A 17,552-nucleotide genomic window follows, 5' to 3' on the forward strand; every position below is an offset into this window, starting at 1 on the left:
GTGACTGAGAAGGATCAACACTTTTCTCAAGAACTTGAAGAAGCAATAGACAATGACAACAATTCTGCCCCTCCACAGGTTTCAGGTACCTCAATACAAGATCAGGAGGAACAAGCTGATCGTCTCTCGGTATCATGGGGAGCTTTCCATGCTCTCAACCAAAACCATCCCCAAAATGGGAAGGCACAGGTAGCTATATTGCCACTTTTGGAAGATGTTGCTCATTCACCATCCTTGATTAAGCATGCAATGCACATAATTAAGGCTGGTGTTCAACACCTCAATCCTGGGCAGATTCCTGTAATCGCAATGGACCAGCCACTTTACGCCCTCACCAAGGAGATCCAGTGGTCCTGGCCAGAAGAGCTTGGTGAAGATTCTTTTGTTGTCATGCTAGGAGGACTCCACATTGAAATTGCAGCACTGAGAGTGTTAGGGGACTGGCTGAATGGAAGCGGGTGGACAAGTCTTCTGGGGTCTGCAGGAGTCATCAGAAGTGGTGTTGCTGACTCTTTACTAAAAGTGTCACATGTTTCAAGGGCAAGATTGGCCCATGAAATAACTGCAGCAGCACTCTATATATTGCAGCAAAGTGCATTCATCAAAAGGCAGAACAAAGAGGAAACCTTTGGCGAATGGTGTGAGACACAGAGTAATAAGCAGCCAATGTTTGCCTACTGGAGTCAGGTTCTACAGCTAGAGTTGAGCGTACTTCAATTCATTTACTCCATCCGAGCTGCTGATTTTGAACAGTTCACACAAGGACTGGCAACACTGATTCCCTGGTTTTTTGCCCTTGATCATACACACTATGCACGATGGTTGTCAGTCCATTTGCGAGACATGTGCCAGCTCCTGAGAAAGTTCCCATCTGTGCATCAAGCTTTCTGTCGTGGTGCCTTTGTTGTCAACAAAACTGGAAGACTATTTCTTCCATTGCCCTTGATCATGCCCATGAGCAACGTAACGCCATGATCAAAGGTGATGGAGGCGCAGTTGGACTGACAACAAATCCAGCAGCACTTCGTAGATGGATGGTAGCAGGGCCAGAAATCACTGTTTTCTGCAAAGATTCGAACAGGGAATATTCCAACCATCAAGAATGACAGAACATCATGAGCAATCAGCAGCAAGGCAGACTGCTTTCATTACAGACGTTTAGAAACTTGTTGTCATATTTGAAGAAGCAGGCAATCCATTTGAGGATGACAGTGGTGTTCTCTTTGCCATGAACACCCGAGTTGTCACTGATATTTCAGCTGTGACAGCAGTTCGCAATGTCAAAACCATAGGGGAACAGCAGTACAATCATTTTGTGACTCAACGACTTGTAGACAGGACTACATCTGTGACTTCACCATTGTCACGTAACAAACTGAAAATCTTTGTGCAGAAGAAAACAACACAGAAGGCAAGCGTCACTTCCCTGCGCAATGACTGCTCCTTGTTTTCAAGATTATTCATTGCTTGCCATACAAGAAAGGGAGATCTACCAGAATTCTTCCGTCATGAGAATCAGCCCACACCACCAGCATTAAGCAAAAATGGAGAAATAAGATCAGGGAAAAAGTCAGACCTCCTCCTTTGTCTTGAACGTTTAAGTCCTTGTGGTCCCCTGCCTTTCGAAGAAGTTGGCCAGGAAACTGATGACATCATGTGCGATGCAGTTGGTGCACTTTTTGACATGACACAAACTGAAGCTGAAGATATCCTTGATGAAGTGGATATAGCCTCATGTATCGACAGTGTCCAGCTGGAAGAAGACATCCTGGCTGCATGCACAATGAAGTCCATAGAAGAGACTGGCAACTCTGCAAATTCACAGAAAGGACGTTTAGAGCAAGATGCCAAGATACTTGATGGTGCCTTCATAGTTCAGCTATTGTCTCCAAAAATGGCACGCACATTTCAGGAGTATGTGGATCATGTTTCCATTCCATATGTCCATGCCCAGTTGGATCATGTGAAAAGAATAGATGTTATTTGGGACATATATCTGCCTGACAGTTTGAAAGCAACCACAAGACAGAAGCTTGGTCAAGGACTATGACAAAAAGTCACTCCAAATTCTCCCATCCCAACGAACTGGAAAGGTTTCCTCAGGAATGACGCAAACAAAGAAGATTTGTTCCAGTTTTTAGCAAAGGAGCTAGTTCGTCACACAGTTAACTCACTCAGTACGGCCAGTCCTCTCTTCTCCTCTACACAGACCCCTCGGGTGTCCAGTGGGTGTCTGAATGACCCAACCTTTAGCTTCCGTCATCAGAATTGTGGTATTCTTTGTCAACATTCACCTCTTCAGTATGAGAGCCTTCCACTTGCAATATTTTGATGGTGGTAATTGGGTGAAACGCTGTTAATGTCTTCTCTTTCGCTGTTCGTATGGAGAGAGTTAATGGAAAAGTTATTGACACAACATGTCAGGAAAACGTCATCTGCTCATCATCTGAAGCTGATTTGTCAAGCATCAATGGATGCACCCATGAAGAAGCAGACACTCAAATTTTTCTTCATGCTGCTGACTGTGCCCAACAAGGACTCAGCAAGATCGCAATTAGAACAGCCGATACTGACGTAGTTGTCCTGTCCATCTTCTTTGCTATCAAAATCCAAGCTGAAGAGCTGTGGATTGCTTTTGGCTCCGGGAAATATTTTCGACATATTGCAGCACACAAAATTGCTGCTAGCCTTCCAGCAGACCAAGTCAAGGCTCTCCCATTCTTCCATGCTTTCACAGGATGTGACACTGTGTCATTTTTCTCAGGAAAGGGGAAAATCACAGCATGGGCAACATGGGAAAGTTTTCCAGGTGTCACTGATGCTTTCCTAGAAAGGTGTTCTGGAAAAGAGCTGACAGACGATTGCTTCAGCAAGATAGAAAAGTTTGTTGTCCTCATGTATGAGAAAAATAGCATGATGACCACAGTCAATGAAGCACGACAACGACTGTTTTCTCAACGATGCAGATCCCTCGAGAACATTCCCCCAACTGCAGACGCATTACGTCAGCATGTTCTTCGTGCGACCTACCAGTCTGGCTTTGTGTGGACACAGTCATTATTGAAGGCCCACTCTCTTCCCTCTCCAAGGGAATGGGGATGGACACGGGATACGGGAAATGGATGGAAGCCTTTGTGGACAACACTGAGTCAGGTGGAAGACTCTTGTTATGAACTTCTTCGCTGTGGATGCAAGAAGGGCTGCAATGTGAAGTGCAAATGTGTCGCTGCTGGTCTTCAATGCACTGCTCTTTGTTACTGTGGAGGGGAATGTGACCAGGACTAGAATGGTACACGCCAGAACATCGGTGGTGAGTAGGTAGAAACTGTGGCACACTCTTGAATGTAAAATAATTGCATGACTGTAAGTTAGAAATTTCTCATGAAGATAAGGAACGTCCTTACAAAGTAGCCTATATTTGGGTTGACCTACTTTTCTGCTGTCCTTGATTTTCTTTTTACCAGCCTTATTATATAACTCTTGTTGTGGAACATTGACTGTTTAAAAGCCTTAAGACTTTAGAAACAAAACAAAACCAAACTAATCACAAAAAATTATTAGAAAGAAGAATCTAGATCAAGCAGTATAATGTCGTACTCGTACAACATGCTTTGACAGACCTTATGACCTAGTTTTATTGGCTTAAATAGGTCACTGTGAATGAAAGACTTATCTAGACAATATATTTGGGTCCACCTCGATCATTGTTTACGATTTACAAATATTACACACATTTGCACAAAGAATACAGTGATACAAGGATCGTTTTCCGTGTGTCAGAAATTCCCCAATTTATAGCTGCGTGACCTACTTTTGACAGGCCGGTATTCAATTTCAGTGAGTTGGAAAGCTTGCCTCTATTAAAAAATCTAATCTACATACATCTAGATACCTTCACACAAAAGGGTTTGCTTTGAACCAAAAGTGCATTCTGATGGCAAAAAATGTTGCTTAACAACCATACTACAACACTTTTGTTGCCGTGAGTTCTTGAAGTGCGCTAAGTGCATGCTGCACACGGGATCTTGGTTTATCGTCTCATCCAAATGACTAGCGTCCACACCACCACTCAAGGTCTAATGGAGGGGGAGAAAATATCGGTGGCTGAGCCGTGATTCGAACCAGCGTGCTCACATTCTTTCGCTTCCTAGGCAGACGCGTTACCTCTAGGCCATCACTCCACTGTATAACTGTTCAGGCATTTCAAAAAGATGATAATAATTTTTATGCATTAAAAGAAGTCTATTTCCACCTCCAAAGAATGACACCCAGAACAACAAACAAAATACAGCTGTTAATAACATGTTTATTGTCTGATTATTCCTGTGAAAAATAATAAATCGGCTTATCAGTTTATGATAACAATCACAACACGTGTAGTCTTTTGAGTGAATAACAATCCCAGCAATGACATACACAGATTTGGTTAAGATTAAAGTCAATAACGTTCTCAGAGTGAGCCATCAAGTTTTCTTACACCAAATAGTGCCCCCTTTAGAGGAGAAAGCGATTTGATGATACTCTCTTCCTCCTGGTTGTAACTGATCCAACAGATTGCTGTGCATCCCGTTTATCTCCTCTATACTTAAATCGGTCAAATGATCAGTGACAAAAGGCATGGAAAAGTGAAAAAAAAACAACACATTATTCTCGTCTATCATTTCTTAACCCTGAAAATCGTGGATTATTGGCTGTTGCCATTCCTGGCAGTTCATCACTGTGAAAAGACAGCTGAGTGACAGGCAGGTGCCAAGCCCCTTCACCCACCTTCTGTCTGGCCTTCGACCAATTGTCTTACACCACTCCTCTATCCTCCTCCTCTTCTCTTATTACATGAAAGTGCCCATCTTCACTGTCAGTCATGGTCACTCGCACAGAACTGATGTCTGATTGGATAGATGGATTGAAGAAAGAGGCGGATATTGTTGTCAGTTTCATCACTGTCATTGTCATCACTTTCCAGTTCAAACATATCATAACGCAAGACAGATCCACCTCTCATCGTCATACTCAAACATAATCATCAGCACAGCTTACAAAGTTGTGTAAATCCGCTGACTGCGGCCACTGTCTTCACTTGATGAAGTGTCCAACATCTTTTGGTACATGAGCCAAACCCTCTTTACATGTGCGTTCCAAGTGGTCCAGTAAGCAAATCATTATTGAGAAATAGGGGTCTTCCACCTGACGAATGCTCAATTAAATAGTATGTTTATAATCCAGACATGTTAAACTAACCATTTAGAGTCTATTCATGTTCACTGTGCCAAACTCCAATTCAGTAGTGGGGCAACCATCCCCAACCCGGCGGGTCCCCGGGTGGCGGATAGGGGGAACAGCCCTCAGATATGGGGGTTAGCTGCGATATAAGTCAGGCTTGCATGGCCGAATAAGCAGTCCCGGACCAACTGGAGATGTTCCTACCAGGACGGGGTGGGTCAACAGGTGGCACTGTTGTCCTCACTGAAATACCCCATGTGTCCTATGACGGGTATCATGCGGTCAAGAGGCGCATTATGACCTCTAGCCCCGGGGTGGGACCCTCGGAGAAACAATCCCCCCTGTGCTCACAGGGCAGGACGTACGGGCCATAAGCTAAGGGCGAGGCACCCCGAAAAAAAAACTCCAGCTGAAGACGGTGGTATTGGGCCACCGACGCAATTAAAACCACAATACCACGCACCCACGCTTCCATGATGATGCAGTCCACAGAATCTCGATGTGGCGCTTGACCTTCGGAGACCCGCCAGGGAGGCCGGGAACCAGGCCCTATGCCTCAAAGGGCCCACCCCAAGCAACCGGTGGTCGGACAAGGAAATTCCGCATGCCCATGCGACGAAGGAGGAGACCTCATCCTCCTGCTGGGGCCAAGCAAACAGTACCACCCAGAACACTCAACATTCTCCAGTGGAATGCAGAAAGGGTGCATAAGAAGAAACTTGGCCTGGCAGAAAGGATGCACCAAGAAAATATTGACATTGCATGTGTCCAAGAGACACATTTGACCTAAACCATCGCTTTCAAGTCAGGGGTTACGAGACCATCAGGTTGGACCATGAGGAAAGAAACAAAGGAGGGGTGCTTGTCTTGGTGTGGAATTCCATCGCCGCACAAGAACTCAAGATCAACACCAATCAACAGGCAGAGATCCAAGCGGTTGATATAGTCTTTAAAGAACACAACATCAGGATCTACAATGTCTATTGCCCTCAAGATCGTGATCTTTCCCTCACATATATGAACATCCCAGACAACAACTGCGTGGTGGTGGGAGATTTCAACAGTCACTCAGAGAGATGGGGCTATGAGGAGACGGACAGGAGAGTCGAAGAAGTTGAGGACTGGGAGATTGAAACACATCTTCATCTTGTCAACCAAGAAGATGATGAACCCACCTTCCATCTAGACGCTGGATGACCACATCAACAACAGATCTAGCGTTCAACATCAACGACCTGTTCGTCAGGACCACAAGAACAGTCCTCAACCAGCTTGGAGGAAGTGACCACAAGCCCGTAAACTCTCTATCAACCTCAACTTGCAGGCTCCTCAAGCAAAGCGTTTTCCCCGCTGGAATTACAGAAAGGCGGACTGGACTCTCTTTGAGACCCTCACAGATACATACACAAAGCCAACCAACATCAGGCAGAAGGACTCAAACAAGATGGTTCAAGACTTCACAAAGGCCGTCTTGAAAGCTGCTATAGAATCTATCCCAAGAGGAGCACGCAAAGACTACAAGCCCTACTGGTTGGAGGAACTCCAAAATCTGGAAGATGCTGTTACGGAAGCCAGGGACCGAGCAGAAAAGCAGCCATCACTGGAGAACAACATAGTGCTGAAGGAAGTAACTGCCAGATACAAGCTGTCCTGCGCACAAGCTGCAAGAAAAAGCTGGAAAGAGAAAACTGAAAGCCTAAATCTTGACAAGGATGGCAGCAAGCTGTGGAAACTGGCTAGAACCCTCAGCAACGAAACAGGTCACACCACAATAACAATACAAGAGAATGGAAAGAAAGCAGCAGACCACTTCATAGACGTCTATGAAAGCATCAGCAATCTGGAAGTCCCTCCTGAACATAGAGCTGCAGTGCACAGGGCCCAAGGTGAACTTCATGAGAAAGAGCCCCAAGAGGAAGTCATGACCTCTGCTTTCACAGAGAAAGAGCTGGAGGAAGTGTTGCAGAGCCTCAACCTGAAGAAGTGACCTGGACCAGACGAAATCACAAATGAAATGATTCTGCATCTTGGGATGAAGAACAAGGCAGTCCTTTTAACAATCTTCAACTCCAGCTGGAAGATAGGATCAGTCCCACAGCACTGGAGGGAAGCAGACTGATCCCCATTCACAAAAAGGGAAAGGACAAGTCGAAGGCTGACAGCTACAGACCCATCAGCCTTACAAGCTGCTCAGGAAAGCTGATGGAGAGACTTGTCAACACTAGGCTTGTCTGGCACCTTGAGAAGTATCAGCTGCTGAGCCCTGAACAGGGAGGCTTCCGCCAACACAGATCAACAGAAGATCAGATCACGTTCATCGCTCAAAGCACTGAGGACACATTCCAAGAAAAGAAGAACATGCTTGCTGTCTGGATTGACATGGAGAAGGCGTTTGACAAAGTCTGGAAGGACGGACTCAGGCTTAAACTACGGCGATGTGGTGTGTCTGGGAGGATGTACACCTGGATCAGCAAGTACCTACACAACTGCCAAGCCCGAGTCAAGATTCAGGGCCAGAAGAGCAAGAAGAAGGTGCTGAGACAGGGAGTACCACAAGGAGGAGTCCTTCCACCAACACTGTTCCTCATCTTCATAGATGACATCATCAGAAAACTGCCAAGAGGGGTCAGAGGAGCTATCTACGCAGATGACCTGGTACTCTGGTGCTCCGAAGAGTACACCACTACAGCACAGGTACGCCTCCAGACTGCGCTCAACAAGATCAGCAACTGAACAAAGGAATGGCTTGTCTCTGTCAACTCAAGCAAAACAACCTACACAGTCTTCAGCCTATCCAGCAAGAAGCAAGAGGCGAAACTGACACTGAACAACCAAAGGCTTGCAGAGGAACCCACACCTACCTACCTGGGAGTGACCTTTGACCGTAGGCTCACTTGGAAACAGCAGATCACCAGATGCTGTAGCAGGGCCAAGCTGAGACTGGTGATCATGAAGAAACTTGCAGGGACGGACTGGGGGGCTGATGAACGTATCCTAAAGAGACTCTATATGGGGAGAGTTCGACCTGTAGTTGAGTACGGGACATCAGCATGGGCATCAGCTGCAAAGTCTAACCTCGACCATCTCAACAAGATACAGAACCAAGCTCAGCATGTCGTAACTGGCGCCATGAGATCCACCCCAATCCTGAAGATGGAGGAGACCACTGGGCTACAGTCATTGGAGGACAGAAGGGATGCAAAGATCCTCATCCAGGCAGCAAAATTCAAACACCTTGAAAACCATCCAATGAACAACAGAATGAGCAGACCCACCAAGAGCCGGCTGAAAAGAGGCAGCTTCATCCACCAGTCAAGTCGCCTTGAAAGACAAACCCCAGTCTTGATGGAACACGAAGCAAAGCCTATCCCAGCAAATGTCACCCACCCAACTTGGAAGAGGCAGGTGTTCCCAACAGTCGTCACCAGCATTCCCGGAGTGGAGAAGAGATGAACACAGACACCCTAAGGAAGGCCCTGGCCACGGAGTACATCTGCAACCAGTACCCCCAGGAAGACTGGACCCATGTCTTTACAGATGGCTCCGCCACAGAAGCAACGAGGGATGGTGGAGCTGGAATCTTCCTCCGATACAAAGACGGAGATGAAGAAATTGCAATCCCAACAAGAAAATACTCCACCAACTTCCGAGCTGAGCGAGAAGCCCTCTGTGAGGCAGCCATAACAGTCTCACAGAACTCCACAAGAACAACAGGGCAGGTGGTGGTGTTCTCATACGCTCTCTCCGTGCTCCAAGCCCTCAAGAACTCCCGCTGCAAAGTACAGAACCATCTCACTTCAGCCCTTGTTGCCCTGAGTGCCAGAGTGGAGAAAGTGGTGATACAATGGGTACCAGCACACTGTGGCATCAGAGACAACGAAAAAGCGGACATTCTGGCAAAAGACTGTGCACAGAAGGAGCAGACCAACAAACTGGTGTCATACGATGAAATCAAGACAATCATCAAGGCACAGCAAGGAATAAAGTGGTGCCTCCAGCACCCCAACTATAACCCAGAAGACAGATACCATTAGCTGGAACGACGGGAACAGGTCAAGGTCTTCTGCCTGAGGACTGGACACAACCACCTGCTCCACCACATGCACACAAAATTTGGCATTGGACAGAGCGGAGAGTGCCTTTGTGGTGAGGGACCAATGACAACCGACCACATCCTTCAAGACTGTAGGACACATTCATCATCCAGGAGGAAGTACTGGCCAACACCGACAGCAGTGGAAGCCAAACTGTACGGCACCCTGGAGGAGCTGCGACAGACGGCAGCCTTCATCGAGGACACTGGGCTGCTCATCTAATGGGAGGCGAATGAGGAAGAAAAAGAAGACTGTGCCAAACTCCGATGAAGGAAAGACTGAAATACATGCAGGACGTCAATGTACATCTATCAGCACTTTGGCAACACTTTTTGCAGGATGTCAGCTGACATCTTACAGGCACTTCATATCTGACTGATCTAAGTAGCAACTAATCAAATGAAAATCACAGTTCACACTGAACAGGCCCTGGTCAGTGTGAGAATGTAGACCTATAAAAAGGATATCACAAACATATAGTCTTAAATTTTTCTCAAATCTCATGAGTAAACATTGAAGTCTTCAAATTGCCAGATAAAGCCATCTCACGATACCTAGAATGCGTCAAATAGCCAGACCTCTCTCCAAGGCAGTGCATCCAAACAACCAGCCTTGTCCTACACTGTCACTCACATGTAAATGTTGACACAGAATAAAAAGGCAGTGTGTTGTGGTGTTCCTGAAGAAACATGCAATTTTTGCTCCAGAATTATATCTAAAAAAAATAATACTTAAGATGATTTTTAACCAAGAAGTTTCCAGGACCATCTGATAACTTCTGGGCTAGATGTTTCACATGGGTTATATATCTTTAATAAATCTTATTACCACCACCATGTCAGGTTTCATGCCTTAGATGTTTTACCACTGAAACATGGATGACAGAGAATATAACAGGACAATAAACAAACCATGACAACTATTACTGGTGTTATCTGACTTACTTGATTACAGGTGTGCTTGTCCCATACCAGAGAAGTCATGATAAACAATGGCACTTTCTGATCTGACCTGTTCTGTTGTGTGGTGTCACCTCTTCACTGAGAAGCCAGCTCATCTGTCAATTGTTTTGACATGATATAGGTGCAAAAATGCTCATGCTAACAATCATTACAGACATTGAGTGATGGATGACTAAAAAAAAAAAAATCATCAACACACAAATTGACCTCAAGTGGTCTTTAGTACATGTCAGTCTTAACAAAGGCTATTTTCTTTGAAATAAGATATTTGAGTTATGCTATATAAACACCACCATGATTAAAATCAAATATTGCACACTTTTAGATTGTTTAACATGAAATAAACAAAAAATATTTGGTCCAATAAACAACCCCTTAAATATATATATCATAAACTGTTGTTTTTTATCATCTAGTCTTGCTTATTCCAATCAAACATGTTGTTAACTTTTCTATTCAACATTTCAGAAACCCATTCAGATTCTGACTGGGAGAAAACAATGAAAAAGTACTTTAAATCACTCACACAAACACATTCTCCTTCATTCAAAAATGCACAACTTGGCATTCTCATATTCACAAGGACATTCTCACATTTATGATACAGATACACAAGCTAGTATTCAGTCAGTGCATCAGCTCCATTAACATAAATGTTTTTAAAAAGAAGAAAAATAAATTTATATCCTTAGATTACACAACAGGCACCTTCATGCAAACAACCAATACCCTCCAAAAAACAGTTTGAATATACTGCATTTGAGAGCATGCAGTCTAATTCAAGTGTTGTAGGCATACAAAAATGCTTTACATTTTCCATGTTTTGAACATATTGCAACTGAGAGCATAAAATCCAGTGTACACACAAGTGGTACATCATATTAATGCTCTCCACATTTCATAGAATCATAGTATTTTCTCTACAACAGAATCTTATATTTCTCCGCTCTAGGCACCCGGTTGATGACAAGTCGCCCATCGTAGCTAAGGGAGGCAAACACCCATGGGTCAGCAGTGGACCAGTCCACAGCATACACGCTGTCTTCATGTTCTTCATATGTTGCTATCACACCATCAGTTGGTGGCTCTTGTGGTCTGTGGAAAAGCATGAAAGAAATTGTACACTGACCAGAATGAATCTTCCTCATATGACATGGAGCTGTCAGTGTCAAATAACTGGTGGACAACTATCAACATCATTTACTGAACTGCCTCAACATCCACTCCCACCCCCACCTACCCCCACCCACCCACCCTACATACAAGTGAGAGGACATGATTTCTTTCTTAATAAACAATAGTAACAAATCAAGAAGAAAAACATTCAAATCAGAAAACATTAGTCACTGGCAGCACAGTTCTAATACATGCTTCACTTTCATTATAATTTCAAGAATCTGTGTGCATAAAAGCAGGCATGCCTACCCCAAAATTTGATTTTCAGGAGTGACACACATTAGAGCCAGGGACAAGGTATTATTTTCAGGAACATCTCAGCTCAGCAAACATACAACAGCCGTTTGACAGAATGTCGCAAAACTCCTAAGTGTCTCCTTTCCTCCCCAACTTCATGAACGGCCACCTCTCAGAGTATTCCTTCCTAAAGGTCTGTGAATGCTTCACTTGCTTTTTCTTCATGTTGAAAGGATCATCCAAATCATCAGTCTTTCTCTTCGACGCCATCATGCCTCCACCCCTTTCAATTTTTTCAATTTTCTGGGACAAATATGGGCCCTCAGTAACCGTAGGCATGCCTGTAAAAGCAATGTTGTCAAGGGCAGGAAAGTTAAAATACTCAAAGCATCTTTCACATGAACATCATGATTCTTACTCGTTTTCACTTATCTGCAATACCCCCAATCATGCATATTCAAACACACACACACAACCAGTCAGGCATATTGAAACGCACCCACACATACACACTGACCTATCCTGCAGACTGTCAGAGTCACTGTCCTCATCTTTCTCCACCAGGTGGCCATAGGGTTCAGAGGACAAGGTCACAACATTGTTCAGAATCACACGACTGTCGCTGCTTGACGTCAGGACCAGCTGATCATGGAAGTGGTTGTACCTCACTGTCCATACCCTGCCCACCCAAACACAAACCTTTCATCAATGTCAAAATTATATCACCTGACATCACTGGCAGATGTACCATGTACAGGCAGAGACCATTTTAACCAAACAAAGAGCACAAAAAAACAATACAGGCAGAGAACACTGAGTTGAACAATAATCAAAACAAACAAGAAGTAAAGATGCAAGAAACAAGTTTAAAACTGCAAAAACAACACATACACACATCACATACCCAGAAATCGTCAACAGTCATCAACTCTATATTGGAGTCTTCAAAAACGTTTGAAACAAGACCAGTAAGTGAAAAGATACCGTGGGAAAAATTGGTTTGATTAGAACTATTCTGAATCTCACAGTAGAGGGCAAAACAACAGCATTATGTAAGTTAAACTGCAGGTTGCTCAGCTTCTGTCTAGGTTCTCCAGCATGTGAGATACTGCTAGTATTTTAATGTAGTCACTCAAGAGATTAGACATTTCTTTCTGACAAACTGGTAACCATCTTTATCAACAATTCCCTTCAACCTGTTTTTGCAGCAGAAACATGATTACAAAATTCATTCTGTATCTGGCCAAAGTACATGATCAAACAGTCAACATCTTAACCCTTTGAGCCCTGACCACCGCTTTACCGGTGGTAGAGAAAAATGACATAATGCCTAGGCACCGGTTGCGCGGTGCGTAAACACTTGTGTCGTGTTTTGCTATTGGTTGACTTATATTGAAGAGCCAATCAGAAAAACCGTAATATTCTGACGTCAGCGAACGTAGTACCAACATGGCCGTGCCTTTTCACTGTGTTTTGTGCATGTGCTTTGGATAAAAAAGATCAATTTCAATATAAGTCAACCAATAGCAAAACACGACAAGTGTTTACACACCGCTCAACCGGTGGCTAGGCATTATGTCATTTTTTTCTACCACCGGTAAAGCAGTGGTCAGGGCACTCTTTTTATATCTGCCGTGACACATTAAATACCAATTATTTGCAAATTTTGGCTCAGGAGCTCAGGCAGAAGGGTTAAAATTGCTCAGGAACTCTGGGCTCAAAGGATTAATGGGTACTTTCAAGTTAATCTAGACCATCATTTATTCTCTGCACTGCAGATACTTCTTCACTTCTGTGGAAAACACTTGGGGGTATTTGATACTGTTTTGTTCTCAGTTATTTTATCTGATTAATGTTTCTATTCCTATGTGTCTAAAATCACTAGATGTGGATAATGCAGGCATTAACTACTACAACCATTGCCACAGGAGTGTTGGCCTAGAGGTAACGTGTCCACCTAGGAACTGAGAGAATCTGAGCACACTGGTTTGAATCACACTGGCAGTCGCCAGTATTTTCTCCCCCTTCACTAGACCTTGAGTGGTGGTCTGGACGCTAGTCATTCAGATGAGACGATAAACTGAGGTACGTATGCACTATGCATTTAGCACATGTAAAAGAACCCACGCAACAATGGGTTGTCCATGGCAAAATTCTGTAAAAAATCCACTTGGATAAGAAAACAAATGAAATTGCAGGCAGAAAAAAAAAAAAAAAAACTAAAAAAAAAGAGAGGCGCTGTCAGTGTGGCAACGCGCTCTCCCCGGGGAAACAGCCCGAATTTCACACAGAGAAATCTGCTGTGACAAAAAAAGATTAAAACAAATACAAATTACTACAGCAACACACATTCACATAAACATAACAGCAGGTACAATGCCATATATCATACCAATGTGAGTGATCAGAGAGTACTTTGAGAGGTTCCGAGCAGTTGCGAGTGTCCCAGAACTTGACTCTGCAGTCATCACCACAGCTGGCTAAGTAGTACTGACGATTAGGGTTGAAGTCAAGGTCACGTACAAGTTGACCATGTGCTCCTTCCATCTGGTATGTCTGTCTACAAAAATGCAAAGTCAAATAGCGAGAAGTAAATGGTATATGCTGATTTCTAAGTACAGTCTATACAGTTGTGTTGTTTCTAAAAAAGCTGTTCTATTTCAAATCAAAAGAAAGACAGCTGTACATAGATTTATGTTAGACAAAAAGCGTGCAGTAGACTACACACAGATGATTCTGTATCTTACACAAATATTATACAAGCACAAACAAGCATGTTTCCACATACTTTGACAGTTTCAGTTTCAGTTGCTCAAGGAGGCGTCACTGCGTTTGGACAAACCATATACGCTACACCACATCTGCCAAGCAGATGCCTGACCCGCAGCGTAACCCAACGCGCTTAGTCAGGCCTTGAAAAAACAAAAAAAACCCGGGGGAATAAATGATAAGCTTACATAAATAAATAAATAAATAAATGAATAATAATTATAATATAGAAAAAGGTAGTAGTAATAATAATAATAAAAAAAAGATAAAAAAAAGACAACAATGGTGATAAATAAGCGAATAAATGTAAAACATGAAGACACACATTCACACACACACCCACACATGCACAACAGAAATGCACCAAACATGCAGTTTCACAGATATGAAAGCACAGTCAAATACATATAAAAGTACATGAGCTCCAACACACACACACACACACACATTACCTTGCACCTCCTCTACCCCCCTCCTCCACACACTCATTTCTAGTCTACGTATCGCAGCTTCCACGGCACACACACACACACACACACACACAAACACACACTCACAGAGATGAACACTTACTTGTACAAGCACACACACATACGCCCATATCTCCCACCCCCAACCCCACACACATATATACAAAGATATATATATGTATATATATACGTTCCAATATCCTGTTGCTCCCACAGTGTAGGCATGCATATACTCACATACCTCATCCTCTACCCCACCTCCCCCCGCACTCCCACCTCCTCTCACACACACACACACACGTACACAGATCTCTCCTGACACTTGTGTACACTTACACTCTCGTGCATTCACAAACGCACTCAAAAGCACAGACCCACACATCCACACACGCAGAGGCTGCCACTGACTGGCCGCAAGAGGGATGGGAAAAGATCTCTGATGCCAAAAACATGGCGTCTAGTGTGTTGCTCAGTCTATTGTATTTGGAAAGGCCCACAGAGACTCTGTTCCGTTTTGAAGAAATTTGCCGATATTTGTTTGATTTGCAAAGCATCGTGCTCTACCTTTCATGTTAGACTTGCGGCCGCTCCCTCTCTCTGCTTTTATTTCTTTGAGGCGATCAATGGTGTGATGGCCTTGTACCTGTTCTTTTTGGTATTCTTTGATTTTTCTGAGGATTTCCGATTTTCCTAGATGTAGGCCGCTCGTTGGTGTTGCGTTACCAGCAAGTCTGTCAGCTCGCTCATTTCCCTTAACACCTGCATGTCCCGGGCAGTATGACCATGTGAGTTTTTTAATCTGAAAGTTGCGCATTGCCTTATGCCACTCTGGCTTCCCATTCCATTTTCAATTTTCTGTATGAGGTTCATTGAGTCTGTTAGAATCATGGCATGTTGGTTTCCGGGCGTATGGATGGACGATAGCCACTGGAGGGCATGTGTCGCAGCTTCAACTTCCATCGTTAGGCTGGAGGTTGTGACTTTGTAGGCAGCATTCTCTTCCCAAATTGTTTTCCCATTTTGTTTCGCAGTGAATCCCCAACCAGACTGGTCTTTGGTGACTGAGCCATCTGTGTATATGATGATGTCCTCTTCTTTACTGTTTTCTTCTATGAGTAGCTTCACTTCCGCATCAGTTTTGCCCTCTGGCCATTCCCGACGATGTCTTCCTAGAGTGGGTGAAATGACTGTGTTGAATAGATGGTTGAGGTTTTGGGGTTTTTTCTCCCATTCTTTTGTTTCTTTCAGGTCTTGTAGTCGGCATACTAGCTGGATTGTGTCTTCTGCTTGTCCCATCCATGATCTTCCTCGTCCTAGACGGCTGCCTTTTGGTTCTTTGACTGCGTCATGCAGTGGGTTTTGAGGGTTTTCTAATGCTTTGAAGTAGGTCTTGACCTGTTCTAACTTGTTTCTGGCCTGCACTGAAGGAAGGTCAAGCAGGTATCGCATGGTTTCTGTGGGCGTGTCTTTTGTTGTTCCAAGGATCAGCCTCATAGCTTCATTTTGTACTCTTTCTAATTTTAGGAGGTTGCTTTGAGACGGTGTTGTTAGCCCAAGTCCGTAGTCGATCACACTGAGGACGAGTGATTGGTATAGCAGGAAGAGGTGGCGTTGTTCAATTCCTTTGGTTGCCATTGCTTTTAAGACTGAAAGGCCCTTTTTGCATTTGAGAACAGTATTTTCCGTATGTTTTCTGAAGGTCAGCATCCTGTCGAAGTGTATTCCTAGGTAGCGTAGGCATTCAGTTTTCTCAATTTGAATCCCATCGAATGACACAGAAGGTGGTGATTTGCTCGCGGTTTTGTTGTTGAGGGTGCACAGCAACGTTTGGGCTTTCGCTGGATTGATGAAAGATCCTGTGTCTTTGCACCATTGAGTAATATTGTTTAGTTGTTTCTGGATGGCTTTAGTTCTCTCCTGAGCATCTTTCGAAGTTTTGAAGACCAGGCCATCATCCGCAAGGGTAAGCACCCGAGCAATTCCATTGTTGTTTAAGTCTGCAAGGCCCTTCGTGCAGACATTGTAGAGGACAGGAGAGAGCGGAGACCCTTGTGGCAGTCCCATGGATAGTTTAGAAGGTGCAGACATCCAATCTCCGAGGCATAGGACGACGGTTCTTTCCTGAAGCGCTGCTGCTATCCATCTTGTCAGTGTCAAACTTACTCCATAACTTAGTAGCAGCTCCATGAGGTGCGCAAACTGGACTTTATTGTAGGCATCTTCAAGGTCAATTGCTACTGCTAGTGTTTCTTCTTTTCTTTGAAATCCTTCATACACCTCATATGCAAAAGCAGCTGCATTTTCCCATGTGGACTTGCCTGTTCTGTAACCACCTTGATTTGAAGGGAGAATGTGCCTGTGTTCAAGATCCCTTGCAAGTTTCCTGGCTATCATGCGTTCCATGAGCTTTCCAGCAATGTTTTGCATGGTTAGGATCCGGTAGCCGCTTACCTGACGATGGTCCTTTCCTGGTTTTGGTATGGGTTTTAAGAAGCTGTGTGTCCAGTCCTCCGGCACCTGTCCATTGTGGAAACTGTTTTGATATAGATTGAAAAGTTTGCTTCTGTCTTCTTCCGATAGCTCCTTGATGTCTGAGTAGCGAACTTTGTCTGGGCCAGGAGCCG

The 17,552-nt window shown here is 44.1% G+C and overlaps 1 protein-coding gene across 1 annotated transcript in view; it reads right to left on the bottom strand.

Moving 5' to 3' along the window:
* Positions 1 to 4,290: 4,290 nt before the first annotated feature.
* Positions 4,291 to 17,552, bottom strand: part of LOC143295356 (EARP-interacting protein homolog) — a 55,489-nt gene continuing 42,227 nt past the window's right edge. The window contains exons 7-9 of the mRNA XM_076607011.1: positions 14,082 to 14,249; positions 12,207 to 12,368; positions 4,291 to 11,371 (exon numbers count right to left, since the gene is read on the bottom strand). Of these exons, the coding sequence (XP_076463126.1) occupies positions 11,197 to 11,371; positions 12,207 to 12,368; positions 14,082 to 14,249 (505 nt within the window). The 3' untranslated portion in view covers positions 4,291 to 11,196. The remainder of the gene's footprint in view (positions 11,372 to 12,206; positions 12,369 to 14,081; positions 14,250 to 17,552) is intronic.

Source organism: Babylonia areolata, chromosome 20, assembly GCF_041734735.1.
Source record: "Babylonia areolata isolate BAREFJ2019XMU chromosome 20, ASM4173473v1, whole genome shotgun sequence".
NCBI classification, from domain to species: Eukaryota; Metazoa; Mollusca; class Gastropoda; order Neogastropoda; family Buccinidae; genus Babylonia; species Babylonia areolata.